Below are 14,769 nucleotides of genomic sequence, written 5' to 3' on the forward strand. Positions count from 1 at the left end.
ATTTGACTATTATGACAGGTAGTGATCACTGATTCCTTGACTTAGAGCAGGGCCAGTGCCATGTTTCAGGGCACCTCCGGGCACAGCGTCACTTCTCTTCCTCCCTGCTTTGCAGTTGTCCCCTCCCACCATTGTGGATTGCCGTCTTCCCCTCCCCCTTTCACTAACTGCCCCCTCCCACTCGCCTCCCCTGCCCCCTCCCCACTTTCCATCCAACCTGTGTTGTTGCTGCCACCTCCTCCGCTCATCCAAACTGTCACTGCCCCCTTCCACTCGCTGCTGTATGTTGCCAAATGCCTGGCTCTGATGGGGTTGGTGCAAATACAGCCTTACTCATATCCCCCCTCATTATTTAATCAGTATATGCTTTTTTTGTCTGCATATAGCTGAAAACGTAGGCACAAAAGATGGTTGATTAGCTAATCTAGATATTGGTGTGATCTCATGAAGATTCAGGACAGATAAAATGAAGTACTTTGTAAAGGAGGCTAAGGGAGGTGTCAGGCCTACTCCACCATAGCTATGTGCAATAGCTGAATAACAAAGTTGTATTTATTGTGCTAAAGAATGGTAAGAACATAGGGGAGAGCCCTGCCAGATCAAACCAACGCTCCACCTAACTCAGAATTCCATTTATCACAGTAACTTTGAGAAGTTCACTAGCACGACATTTAAGGCCCTCCCTCACTGTGGCACCCCAGCACCTGGCATACTGCATTTGAACATGGAGGTTCCATTTAGCTATAGTGCAGCTTCCTCCAACCCGGGGTCCTCCAAATGTGCTGGACAACAACTCTCATCATCCCCAAACAGTACTGTTTGGGAACCACCAGATGTAGTCCAACACTTCCGCAGGAGGGCTAGTTGGGGGAGGCTGCTATAGCGGTTCATCTAGCCACTAATTTGTTCTCCCCTCTATGGATTTCTCTTATCCCTTTTAAAGCCTACTAAACGGGTGGCCATCACGCCGCACCTTGTGGTGGCAATGAATCCCATACATTCGTCGCTATGGTTACGTGAAGAAGTGTTGCTTTCTTGGGTCCGTCCCGAAATTCCTTCCTCTGCCACTTACACAGGAAGATCTTGAGTTCCAGTTTTAACGAGAGGAAGGGGCCACAATGTCTTTTTTTTTTTTTTTTTTTGGAAGAAGGAAGGCACGTATTGCGGCCTGCCCTCCATGTGTCTGCCTGCACAGTTCGCCCGGTGAGCCCCTCCCGACGCCATTCGGACCCCAGTGACCTTCCCCGGACGCGAAAAACATAACGCAGGGGCCGCAGGCAGCGCGAAGGCGGAGCCGCAGTCAGACCCAACAAGCAGAGGGAGAGCAAGGCAATGGCTCGAGCCGCAGGTCGCCTGCGGCGTTTCCTTGCGCAGCTCTCGCACTCCGCGCAGTGGGCTGCCCGCCGGGGACCAGCGGCTTTCTGCAGGTAACTGGCTCGTTGGCACAGGGCGGCTGCTGAGTCCCAACAGCTGCCGTGAACGGGGCGGGAGCGGGGGCGCTGAAACGAGCGTGGATGCGCACGCGTGGTCGGTTGCTTAGGAGGAGGGGGGCTGGCTGCGCAAAATGTTCAAAGGGGGTGAGGAAGTAGGAGCCGGCTAAGTTAAGGGATGTTGTGTCACTTGGAGGGGTCGGAGCAAGCTTGTGTCTGTCAGGCTTCCGAAGGAAATACAGGGTTTCATTTGATCAAGGCACAAAGGGCAGAACGCCTTTGTTTACCTAGGCAAAGTCTAGCAAGAGCTGCCATTTTTGTTTTTTTGTTTATGGCATTTGCGCTGACTGCTTATGAACATTTCCCCCTGAATCGAATAAAGCCTTTTACTGCTAAGTATAAATACAGCAACAATATCATCATTTAAGACCTCAGTATATGCAGGGTTTTTCCTTTGAGAGGAAAACAAATATATGTTGTTGTTGTTGTTGTTTTTAAAAGGAAGAACATAGTGCCTCTGGTCATGTGAAGAGTGCCACCCAAAGCTATAGAAAGACTTGAGGGAGAATGAAGACGCGAACAGCAAAAATCTGAATACCTACACACACCTCTATGCATCTTCGTGTTCTGGCAGTTGGTTAGGGGATTGCAATTCAGGATGGGCTAGTAAATTCTGGCTAGTTGACAACTGCAGCTATTGTAATAATAATAAAAATAGAAGTAGAATCCATCCACAGTTGTTTTGTGGGGCTTTAAAAACAAACAAACCAAAAGGGTGTGGTCCTGTACATGCTTGTTTGGAAGTAAGTCTCATTGAAATTGGTAGGATATGTTTCCAAAATAAGTTCATGGGCTAATTTGCAAAATTGTTAGTCTTTAAGGTGCCACTGCCCACACCATTCTGTTCTTGCTGCAATAGACTAACAAACTATCCCTCTGGAATGTTTTAAGAATAGTCATTAGCATTGTTTGCAAAATCAAGGGTCACAATATACACTGTTAATAAAATGACCAAACAATGGACTGACATAAATGAAGACAGAACCCTGGGAGATCAAATCTCATTCGATTATTTACTTTTCTGTGGGTATAAAAATATTTAATAAGGTTACTTAGTGACATTACTTGCTAAAGAATGTGATGTAATCAATTGTTGTGTCAATTGATCTATGTGGGAGAAAAATCTAGATCCAATCACGATGAGGGATTCTGTTTAGTGATAACCTAATAACATGCCTATGTGCTATTATGTGTCTTGGATCTTTTGTGTTATAATCTAGGCAATGTACTGACTGAAAAGGATTGCCATTTAATTTTCACCCAATACAAATGGAGCTCAGCTTGCCTGGTCAGATTGTTAAGACAGGGCTATTTGTGTGTGTGTGTGAGAGAGAGAATTACATGTGATCATTTCAGTTATATTTGCAATGTAGGAATGAAGGGAATTTTCTCGCTTCTCTATTCTGTACAACAGCAGAATACCTTAAATCCCAAACTTTAAATAACAGAATTACACTTTTAGGTTGTTCTTACTGCAAACTATGAAACAGGGATGAGGAAGGTGTGGTGTTCCAGATGTTGTTGGATTACAAATCCCATTATTCCTTACCATTGTTTAGGCTGGCTAAGTAAAGCTAATGAGATTTACAGTCCAACGACATTGGGAAGACCACATGTTCCCCATCCTTGCTGTGAAAAAAGGCTTTACACACTTCATGGGTTGTCAGCCTGGGTGTGTGTGTGTGTGCTTTGCCTTTAACATTTGGGCAATAAACAGAAATTAAGTAGGTGATGCTTCCTTCCTCAGTGAGGAAGGATTCACCAAGTGAACCTGTCATGAACATCAAAGGCGATTTCAGGGAGTATAGTCTCACCAAAGTAATTTACACACCAAGTCCATTAATAACGTATTAACTTTCCTTACATTAACTTCTAGGATTTCTCCCTGAACTGTAGTTAAACCTCATTGAAATTTCTGATTACTTAGTGTTTGAATCCTGTGTTTGAAGCTGGTTTCTAATTTTGGTTAGGAGGGAGCCTGAACTCATTTTTAATGGCATTTAACTTTGGTGGCTACATTAGCTTAATCGCAGGCTGTTTGTCTGGAGGAGTGGGGAGCAGCACTTCAGAGAAATATGGAATCTATGATTCTGCTGCCTGCACTTGATCGGGTAAATGCAGTTAAGAGATTAACCAGCCGTCCCACCTCCACATGTAAGATTGCCAACAATCTGGTGTGACCAAGTACAAATCTTCAGAAAGATGGGTCAGCCCTTAATTGCAAAAGGGATTTAGGGTACCTTCTTAGCTTTCTTCAGCCTTAGCTAGACCTACCTTTTGTTCCCGGGGGAGAGGAGGGGAGACCTCGCATTGCGATTAACGCAAGCTTTCACCCCCGTTTACACGTAAGGCACGATGACCTCAGGAAGAGAGGCGTCGCACCTGCCATTTTTTGTTTTTTAAAGGGGATGGAGCGCACGAACGCTCATACGCAAAGGTAAGGGTTTTCTTTTAATTTTAACTACTTTCCCTGCTCCCCCCACCCTACCCCTGATGGGCGCAACACTACTGGCTCCGCGTAAATAATTGCACGGATCCAGGTAAACCCGCAGTAACAGGCTACGCGCTACACGGTCTTGGGCTCAGCCCAAGACCGTGGAAAAACCGGGCCCAAAGGGGAGGGCTGTATCCCAGGGCAAGGGAGGGATGATCCCTCCTTGATCCTGGGATCCCCTGTGCATCATCAGGAAGCACAGGGACGATCCCAGGGTTCATGCCGGGATATAGCCTGGTCTAGCTAAGGCCCTAGTCTGCCAGTGAGATTCATAATCCAGAGTTGTACAGTGTGCATTCAATGGAGAACAATGCGCAGAGCCAGAGCTTTCCCTGGTGTTACTGTAATAGCAGTTCCCACAGCTGCATTTTAAACTGAGGAATTTGCTTCTCTTTTTCGCAGGAAGGGATCTGGAGCTCTGTCCATTTGCACCATTTTCCCTATGCACTCATGTATTACATCTGTGGATTGCAGCCGACATCTACAAATAGTACCTGCGCATTTAATTAAGTGGTTTCAATGTAATAAAGCTAAAACGTTGAATGTTTCGGGTGTTGGGGTTTCTTCTAGCACTGCAATAACCTCTGCTAAAGTGGAAGTGAATGGCGTCCACCTGCATTATCAGCAAACAGGAGAAGGAGAGCATGTTGTCCTGCTACTTCCTGGCATGCTAGGTTTGGATCTTTTGTCTTATGTACAACTTACTAGTAACATTTTCATGAATTGGAATGCACACAGGAACAGGGCATATTCATACTGTTGCCACATAGTGTGGGTAGTGTGGGGTAGTGGCTAAAGTGTTGGACTGGGAGTCAGAAGAACTGGGTTCTAGTCCCTACTCAGCCATGGAAGCTCACTGGGTGACTTTTGGGCCAGTCACAGCCTCTCAGCCCAACCTACCTCACAGGGTTGTTGTGAGGATAAAATGGAGAGGAGGAGGATTATGTATGCTGCCTTGGTTTCCTTGGAGGAAAAAAGGCAGGATATAAATGCAATAATAAATAAATAAATAAATTTGTAAAGTAGATGCTGTTGGACTGCAACTCCCATCAGCCCCAGCCAGCATAGCTAATGGTGAAGGATGATGGGAGTTGCAGTCCCAACAATAACTGTAGGGCCACGCATGCCCCATTCCTGTTCTAAAGTAATAGTGTAGGGAACTGAATCTAAAGTCTATTTTCTTCTGGATTATTAATGTATTTTTACATGTTTTATTTGTTAATTTATTTAGGCTGAAGACAGACAGTAGTTCTTAAGAAAGCAAAAAGTGATTTGAGAGAGGCATCCCTTACCATGATACAGAGACACTTTTCTTCTGTTGCCTCTGGTCAAACAGGTTTTTGATAGGATAACCCCCCCTGCAAAACCTGTTTACCAAAGGTGAAAGCAGCCCTCTTTAATTCCAAATTAGCTCTCTGGGAAAAACAAAACGATTGCCTGACTACAATCATAAATGTTTAAATATTTCATGCTTAGTTGAAGTAACCCCTGTAGAACATTACAAGTCATTTTATGTCAGGGATGGGCAGGAGGTAGATTTGAGATCTACTGTTAGACCTCCAGGTGATTTACAGTAGATCAACCAGGGTTTCTGATTCCCAATGGTTTAACCACAGAAACAAGAAAAAAGCTTTTCCCCCTCACCCCCTAAATTGGGTTGCTGAAACAAAGAAAGATGGGGGAGGTGGTGGTGAGGAGTCCAGAAATGGATTTGTGTGTGAAAGGACAGATCAGTTGTGGATCTAAAACCAAATTATTGGGCTAAGTATGGGCTCAAAGACACCCTGGTCCTCAGTACTATGTGTGTAGAAGCTCTCCTCTGTCTTCTGGTTAGAGGATCTCGAGGTTCTAGCAAACAAACTAGGTCCACCAAGCCTAAAGCCTGGCCACTTCTGCATTATGATAATTAAAAACTAGCATTGTGTCCAAATGGAAATTTTCAGCATCTTGAAGTTTCCAGAATGTAGAGATAGGACGGGCACAATCCTATGCAAGTTTAGATGGGAGGAAGTCCACAACTCCCAGCATGCCCCAGCCAGCACGACTGCCTGGCCATGCTAAGAGTCGTAGGACCCTTTTCTGTCTAAACAAGCATAGGATTGCTCCATAAGTGAAGTGAAGCCATGAATAATTTAATTTAATCATTGAGATTTAAACACTGATGAGACCTTGCCATAACTTTTTCATTGGACAATTGTCCAGTATCAACAGGTATTCAGTCTTAATATTATTGTTTAAAGCAATCTGTGGGCTTAAAACAAGGAATGAATAAATAGTCGGTTAGTCAGTGAGACTTACTACAGAGTAGGCATGTATAGGATTATACTGTACATTTTCTTGCAGCTCACTTCAAAATGTCAATTCTGCCAAAGTTCTATTTTTTTGGTGGGGTTTTTTTTAAAGTGCTGCTAAATCTGTTAAAAAGCTGGATAAAATTGTCTCCAAACAGCCTCCTTTTTCATTTGTTGAAGCACATTTAACCCTAGCTGAATAGTTTATAAACGCAGAGTTCAAATATGACCCATTTTATGATACTGTGTATTTTAATCATAATACCCTTAAAAATATTATTTTTATATTAAAAATCTAAAATATTGCTTTTCATTATTCACACCTGCACATCCCTTCAGAAAACCGCTAAAGGTTCTGTTTATTTTTGGTGATCCTAATTCCCTGTTAGAATAGTGTAATAATAGTTTTAAAATACTGACTGTTAGGTCCTTAATAGAAATTACCTTTTAAGGAATGTGTGTGTGACCAACCACAACAATTAGAATGACCGTGGTGCATTGGGGAACATTTCCTTGGTCAAAGGTGTTCACATACCGCTGATCATAAGGAATCCACACTATATATGTATATAACCATTGGGGCTTAATTACCAGTGGCCTATTACTGTTAACTCCCTGATTTCTGTTTTTCACCTACCAAGGAACTGCTGGTTTCACGTAATCAGATCCAGGTAATAGCTTGATTTTATATTTTCAAAAACGGGAGACCAACCATTGTAAATTTCTTCATACCAGCAGTCCTACATGCAGCCTAACCATCACAGCATCTAGGAGAGCCTAATTTGAATGACTGCTTCCTCTTCCCACATTCCATCTTAAGACTGTGATTCAGGGCAGGTTCTACGGCTTCAGCATCAGCCAGCTTTTTTTTCTCCCTTCCACCTGTTCCAACCTGGTACCCCTAGATGTTTTGAAGTACAACTCCCAAGATTCATGACCATTGGCCAAGCTGACTGGGATTGATAGGAGTTGAAGTCCAAAATATCTGTAGGATACCAGGTTGGGGAAGACTGAAATAGCCTAATGAAGAGTTCTGGAAAACTTGGCAGCTTGCACACTGTTTTGTAACATTTTGATTGGCTTAATAAAGGCATTGACCTGATACCATCTCTGGAAGGGAGCATCTGTGGCCACCACTTGCACAACATTGTGTCAAGCTCATAACTCTTTCAGCAGAGAAAAGAAGTTACAAGGATGGTTATTTAGTAATACCCATGAGGCAGAATTTGCACTCACTTTTTTAGGGAGTGGCCAGACTGATTTTGGACCACAGCTGAAGTCTTTGAACAAGCAACACTTCAAAGTTGTAGCCTGGGATCCTCGAGGATATGGGAAGTCTATCCCCCCAGACCGAGATTTTCCTCCAGATTTTTTTGAAAGAGATGCAAAAGATGCTGTCAGCTTGATGCAGGTAAATCCGCTCTACTGTTAGGAATTGGTCCTTTGAAACACTGTTTGGAGAAGCGGCCATCGTTCCTTCTTCCTTGGAGGTGTGGGAATAAAGAAGCAACCACTACTTTTTTAATAAAAACCCCCCACAGAATTTGCTGCTTAGAAACGTGATGAGAATGACGAATTGTGAGTGTTCAATAGCCGTATATTTCTGTAACATTTTCTACTTTTTGCTTGAGCAACCGATTTTGTTCTAATACACCCTAATCTAATTTCAAATAGCATTTTTAATAACATCACTGTTCCATAAAGCCTGTTCACAACTAAAAAGGAGTGTAAGGCCTAGTACATGATTAAACATAAGACCACGGCCCATTCACATGTAGGTTGGGGAAGGAAGATAATGGAACAAAGGGTCTAAGGGGGTGTAGTAAAGGATGCTGAACTTTCTCCCCACCTGTAATGCTTCCTCCTACAATCCCCTCTTAGCCCAGCTAAGAGAACAACTGCTGGAAAGACAGATTGTGCAGGGCAGCCATGGAGAGAATGCCCAAGCAGCCATTTTGAAATTTCATTCCCGCTTTATATGTGAATGAGGCAGACCCACATTTTAATTGTGTGGTTCCGCTGCCGTTCCGTGTAGTTTGGATGTCCAATGTTGGTTTAGATTTAAAGAACCCAGCCAGTCGCAATTTCTTTTTTTATGTTTTTAGCTTAAAACCCAGCAGCAAATGCATCCTTCTTTCCCCTCCGCATCAGGCTTGGAATGGAAAGCCTTTCTGTGTTTCACATCAATGGATCCATCATCGGGGCAAACCAATGCACTCCCAATGTTTTAGACTTACAACTCCCATCAGCCCCAGCCAGCATGGCCAATGGTCAGGGATTGTGGGAGTTATATTTTAAAATATCTGGAGGGCACGCGATTGCCGACCCCAGACAAGGCCAAGAGTGCTCCTCAAGGCAGCATGTACAAGCTGCTCTCATGTGGAGCACAACAGCAAGAGAGCATGCCACCAGGAGGGGGGATCATGCCCCTACTCTATAGTCTCTTTGATTGCCATTTTTTAGTGGAAAGATGGGGTAAAAGTAAAATGAATAACCTATTTTCATTTTACAAATGGTTTAGATATTGGGTCAGATCTAGGAGTAGGAAGCTGCCTGCCATTCTAGTAAATTGTCAGGATCCAGCAATCCTCTTATAGCACAGAGCCTCACGTGTAGATGAAATTCAGTGGAGAGAATGTAACCACACTTAGGCACTTTTAGTTCTCCTTGATTTCAGCGGGAAAATGTTGCTTCTGAAGAAACATCTGTCTGCAAGTAAAGCGATTCAGTGGTGGAAACCAATTATTTCCAATCTGTTTCCCGGTACTGTACAAGGCACTGAAATTTAAGAAGTTCTCTTTGCTGGGATGGAGTGATGGTGGAACAACAGCACTCATTGCTGCAGCAAAATATCCAAATCTTATCCACAAAATGGTGGTTTGGGGAGCCAATGCCAATATTACAGAGGAAGATGTAAAATGTTTCAATGGTATGTATCAGATGAATGAAGAAAGGGTATGTCAAAGCTCCCCTTAGTTTTCTTTTCTAAACAACCATACATGTTTCAAATATAAAGTAATGTTTTAAAAAATGTGAACTATAAGAACTCACCCTTCTGTCATATTCCCTAAAACAAATATACAATAGGAAACAATGCTTGGCTACTAGATATAAAAATGAATGTGTCCTTAGGGACCCCCCTTCCTGGTCCACCAGAATCCATTGTGGAGCATCATGGTGGTCCTCCATGTGTTATTATGTCAGCCCCTTAAATTGCCTGGAAATAGCATTCAAAAAAACAAAACATCTAGATAACGACAAGGAGTGTTTGAGTTAGAAGGCCTCTCAAGTGGAGGTGACTTGTACTTTCCAGAATGATATGGATAGTTTTGCATCACACTTTATCACTCATTCTATAGATCAACTTGGCGCCTTAGCAGAATTTATGTAATTTAATTAATAAACAAATACAAGCATATCTGTTCTGCAGCCAACATTATTATTATTATTATTATTATTATTATTATTATTATTATTATTTATTACCCCCTCTCCATTTTGATCGAGGCGGGGAACAACAATAAACGATAAAATACATAAAAAGTTATTAGAACATAATATACATTGTTAAAAACATCCTAAAAATGTTCTAAAAACATCTTAAAATAATAAAGGGAAGTCAGGTATACTTTACGCAGTTAAAAGTGGTTCTGGTTATATTTCACACTTGTTCCAAGTAATTTAATTAATTTGCATAATATACCTGTTAATACAGTTTCAAAATGCTCAGATAGGCATTTTACAACTGAATATCAAGGCATAGACCAGGATTTCCCAACCTAGTGCCCTACAGAAGTATTGGACTTCATGTTCCATCAGCCCCAACAAGCATGGGCAATAGTCAGGAATGCTGGGGGTTGTAGTCCAAAACATTTGGAAGGCACCAAGTTGGGGGAAAGCTGGCATAGATGACATTTTGATGCAATTGGGAAAGCTTTTAACATGCAATTTCATTATATACAGCTATTCGTGACGTTTCAAAATGGAGTGAAAGAGCCAGAAAGCCAATGGAGGAAATGTATGGACATGTGTACTTTAGCAAAATCTGTGCAGCCTGGGTGGACGGAATCTCCCAGTTTCTATACGAGCTAGATGGTAAGACATCAAACCAGCAGTGATACATTTTAGGCTGCTCCATAATTTGGCTTGCATTTTATTTCACTGTGGTCCTCAAAATAGTACCTATATTTCTATGCCTATTCCTCGTGGGTTGCCATCGTTTTATGGTTGGTGGGTGTTTTTACATTAATATCAAAGTTGTGCAATTGCATCTATATCCATCACGGCAAAGGTGTGCATGTATCTGTGTTCTCCACTACCCTCGCTAACTTCTTTCAGCTCTGGTAATGCTCTGAAAAAGAACAGAAGAGCCGTGCTGGATCAGACTAAGGATCCATCTAGTCCAGCATTCTGTTCACACAGTGGACAACCAGCTGTAGATTGCATAGGCAGGACCCAGGTGCAACAGCACCCTCCTGCCCATGTTCCCCAGCAACTGGTGTTTATAGGCAAACTGCCTCTGATACTGGGGGTAGCACATAGCCATCAGGACTAGTAGCCATTGACATTAATAGACAGCTTTGGGTGTTGAAGAGTGAAGTGACAACAGATGTGTAAGGAAAGCACAACTCTGATGGTTTGTGCAAGGTTTTTCTGAAGAAGTAGGGCTGGAGGAGGGATTGCGTTGGCTGACCAGAGTGAAGTCCACATCATGTGAAAGGTACCAGGCTGGGGATGGTTGGTGTACCGTCACATCTGCATCTGGAGTAGCCATGATTAAGGTTAACCAGGATTATCCTTTTGTGTAGTAGCATCCCACTTGTGGAACGTCCTCCCCAGGGAGTTCAGGCTACCTTCCTCCTTAGTGTCTTTGAGGCGGCTGCCCCGTGAGCTTTCAACAGTTAATGCTACTCAGTTTTTATCATTAATCTCGTTTTAAAATATGTTTTATTTTATGTATTTTAAATCTTTGTATTTTTTAAAAAATTGTACATTGCCTCAAGCACTCACTGAGTGGAGAGCCAGTCCAAAAATAAATACATATTCCTGTAATCAAAGTTTGAAGTAGGTCTGTAGACCCTGGTTTCAAGGGAATCTGTTTAGTATTACTCCTGGTTACCCCAGATATAAATATAAGTAGGATATAAATGTGTAAGCCAAAACATCTGGAGGGCTGCAACTCCCATCACCCATAGCCAGCATAACCAGTGGTTTTGGACAATGGGAGTTGCACTCCAACAACATCTGGAGGGCCACAAGTTGTCCAGCCCCGATACAATGCAAACAATGGAAAGGAAGGGAGAATTTTACGTTGGAAAAGACCACAAGGCCACAGCATGCCTTAAATCCCCTAGCCATGTTTAAGAGATTGGGAATGTTATGTTCCCCCCACCCTGGAATTTAACAAAATGACCCTGTTCAGATGATACAGTAAGTCACAGTGGTTAAGCATTTTGAGCTAAACATTACGGCTTTGTCTGCCACGTGAACCATGACTTACTGTGTTGTGTGAACCATTCCTGACCAGGGTGGCTACATAACCATGGTTTCAACACCCTCACTAACCATTTGCTGCAAAAGGGTTAGTGGCCTAATCAGGGCTTAGCATGTTGTCCGAAAAGGCCGAATGAAATGTAACATACAAATACTTTAAATAAAAGAAGAAATTATCTGCTCTTGGTTAAAGATGTCTTCAGGGTCTCCATAGAGTTGCACAGACAATCCACCTAAAAATAAGGAACTGAAATTTGGACAGCTCTGAACCCTGAAAAAATAACCTTTGGGCTACCCAGATCAGTACATTTCTCTAATGGTTCTACTTTGGGAAGTAAGCAAGCTCGTTGAAAAATCTAGGAGAGAGATGACACACTGCCTAATGTGAGGTGTTCTTGTTTTTCTGCTTCCACTTTAAAACACAAATTAACATTACCTAATTATACATCTTGGGTCAAGTTAATCATTGCCAGTTCTAGTTAAAAAGCAGTAACTGTTTAGATGTAATTTCCACCTTAGTTGAGCATTTGAACCAAGGACATCAAAAGCACTTTCCTAATAATAACTGCTGTTCAGTATATCAAGGACAGAGAGGTTAAATCATTTGAAGGGCACAGAATTGGCATCAATGCTGGGAAATGAATTAGGCAATATCAATTGCTAGCCAGTGTTTTAATTTCTTGACAACTCAATATTCTCAGGTAGGCCTTGCAAGAACACCTTTGAATGCTGCTGCCATTTTAAAGCTTAACATACCCAATTCTAATCTGCACTGATTTTGAACATTGAAAGAACATTACTTGTGGCACAGATTTTAAGAACAAAATTAAGATTGTGTTCTTCCCAGCTATTCTGATTTTCAAACTCTTGTAGTTTCATTTCTTTCTTTGTGTGTGTCTGTACTCAGCACACATTGCAATTGCCTAACAGTGATAGGCTGAAATGTTAAGGAGGCTCTCACATACAATAATCAGTATTTTATTAGCCAGGCTGACTGCCTCTTGAGGAAGTGTTCCCATTGTGGTGAAATTGGTGTTTGCTGTGACTCAAAACTGCTAACTCAAATTGCTGCAAAACAACCATTTTACTCCCAGAAAATGCAGCCGTTTCACTTCCCTTGCGGTGGGGAAGTAGGTTTGGTTCAATGTTACCATTTTTCTTCTTTAAAAATAAGAGTCTTTCACTTTTCTCCCACAGGGAGTATCTGTCAGTCTTTGCTGCCTCTTATTAAGTGCCCAACATTAATAATACATGGTGAGAAAGATCCATTGGTCCCACGCTTTCACCCAGAAAATCTTCACAAGCGTATCGTAGGTTCACAGTAAGTCAAAACACCTTTTTGGCCATGTTCTGAAATGAAGGTTAACCATTCTATAAACATTCCCCACTGTTGCTTGGAAGAAGCCATTTTGCTACATCAGATGCTGAGCACATGGCTTATAGGAGTGCTTCCGCATGTACTACTACAATGCTCACAAGCAAACAGATCTAGAATATATTGCAGAAAGTATTTGTAAGCAGGTCCCATTTCAGTACATAAACTCAAATTGCAACTTCCCTAAAGCAGTACAAATTCCTGTTAATGCGGTTGCTTCTACTTGGCAATGCATTTGGGGTTAGCAGCACGATGTGAAAACCCAAGTACTTTTTTCTAATTGGGGCACAAGGAGTGGGGACAGATTTATTTTGAAACCCTCAGTCCTGCTTATGCAGCAGTCTTAAGTTCGTGCTACAGAATAGATTACCCCTAATTGTAACATTTTGAACTTCCTGCTGTGATTAACGCAGCATTGTTACCATTGTTCGGATTAGCTGCTTTGTTAAAACATTCCTTAAGGAATGCTTCATAGAGAAGACAGTATGGTTTTGTAGGGGTGATAAGACCAGGGCTGCAATCCTGAGTTTCACTGAACACAAGCTTGTTTCCAAGAAAACAGGCATAGGACTGGACCATAAATCTATGTGGCAATTCATTGTTTGCCTTGAAAGAAGTTAAATCTAAGGAAAAGCACAGCTCATTCTACTTTGTATGTCCCCTCCTCTGAAGTCATGGACTCTGTTACACTGCCTGTGTTTTCCAAAGACCTTGAAAAGAGAAATTTAATTATTTATTTGCAAAAGATGAACGTGTACCGAGAAAGAATTCTTTGCCTGCTTCAAGTTCCCACGACTATCTAGAAAATGGTGGCACAAAAGCTTTGAAAGAGTTACTTTTGCACCAAAGTCATTTATGCATATTTCATTTGAGTTATGTCCACCCGGCTTCCTCAGCAGATTAGCCTCTGGATTATACTTAGTTACATGTACTTACATGTACTTGTTAATATTACCTGAGAAGTATCCACAGGTTCCCTGCACACTAGAATTTATTCAGCACTTGTCTTTACAGGTTGTATTTTATGCCTGAAGGAAAACACAATCTACACCTACGCTTTACAGAGGAATTTAATGGAGTGGTGGAAAAATTTCTTCTATAAAATGTTATTTAATATTTATGGACAAGCACTTTTCTTTGCTCTTCCTAATCATGGTATTGATGTAATTTCAGTTTGTCTCACTATCATGCATTTAGCTGTTATGAAGGAAGTGTGAAAGAAATTGAATCAAACTCCTTCTTGATTTACATTTATTGTCCCCTAAGTTGTTTCCTAGCCATCATATGTCAACAATTGGCTATATGAAGTTAACCCCTTTAAAAATAATTACTAAGTGAGGATTAATTTCTGTCATTTTCTGATTAGGACTGCTGTATTTATGAGCAACTTTAAAGAAATGTTAAGCAACACTAGTTTCCATAAATACTTTTATTGCCAAGATCCATCTTGAAGAAAACACAAACAGAAGTCATTACTCAGAACACATGCTTTTTATATAGAGTCCTCCACATTAACACTACACAAAAGCCAGTGTATAGTTGGATTTCATGACAGACATCCCTGATGAGTTTACACAATGCACAAAAGAATGCCAACGTAACACACCAACGCAGAAATCATGCTAT

At 41.7% G+C, this 14,769-nt stretch overlaps 1 protein-coding gene across 1 annotated transcript; it reads left to right on the forward strand.

The window, feature by feature from the left end:
- Positions 1 to 1,305: 1,305 nt before the first annotated feature.
- On the forward strand, positions 1,306 to 14,551 carry BPHL (biphenyl hydrolase like). The gene is made up of 7 exons (XM_063130313.1): positions 1,306 to 1,427; positions 4,555 to 4,658; positions 7,520 to 7,686; positions 9,051 to 9,204; positions 10,239 to 10,370; positions 12,966 to 13,089; positions 14,158 to 14,551. Exons 1-7 carry the CDS (start codon positions 1,333 to 1,335, stop codon positions 14,243 to 14,245), a joined length of 864 nt encoding a protein of 287 aa, XP_062986383.1. The 5' UTR covers positions 1,306 to 1,332; the 3' UTR covers positions 14,246 to 14,551.
- Positions 14,552 to 14,769: the final 218 nt, after the last annotated feature.

This window comes from Elgaria multicarinata, chromosome 7, assembly GCF_023053635.1.
Source record: "Elgaria multicarinata webbii isolate HBS135686 ecotype San Diego chromosome 7, rElgMul1.1.pri, whole genome shotgun sequence".
Classification (NCBI taxonomy): Eukaryota; Metazoa; Chordata; class Lepidosauria; order Squamata; family Anguidae; genus Elgaria; species Elgaria multicarinata.

Bases quoted from the DNA above. Each gene is read 5' to 3' on its own strand.
- BPHL (XM_063130313.1), top strand. From the start codon at position 1,333: ATGGCTCGAGCCGCAGGTCGCCTGCGGCGTTTCCTTGCGCAGCTCTCG. The intron at 9,205-10,238 runs GTATGTATCAGA...CATTATATACAG, and splicing joins AGATGTAAAATGTTTCAATG to CTATTCGTGACGTTTCAAAA. The intron at 10,371-12,965 runs GTAAGACATCAA...TTTCTCCCACAG, and splicing joins GTTTCTATACGAGCTAGATG to GGAGTATCTGTCAGTCTTTG.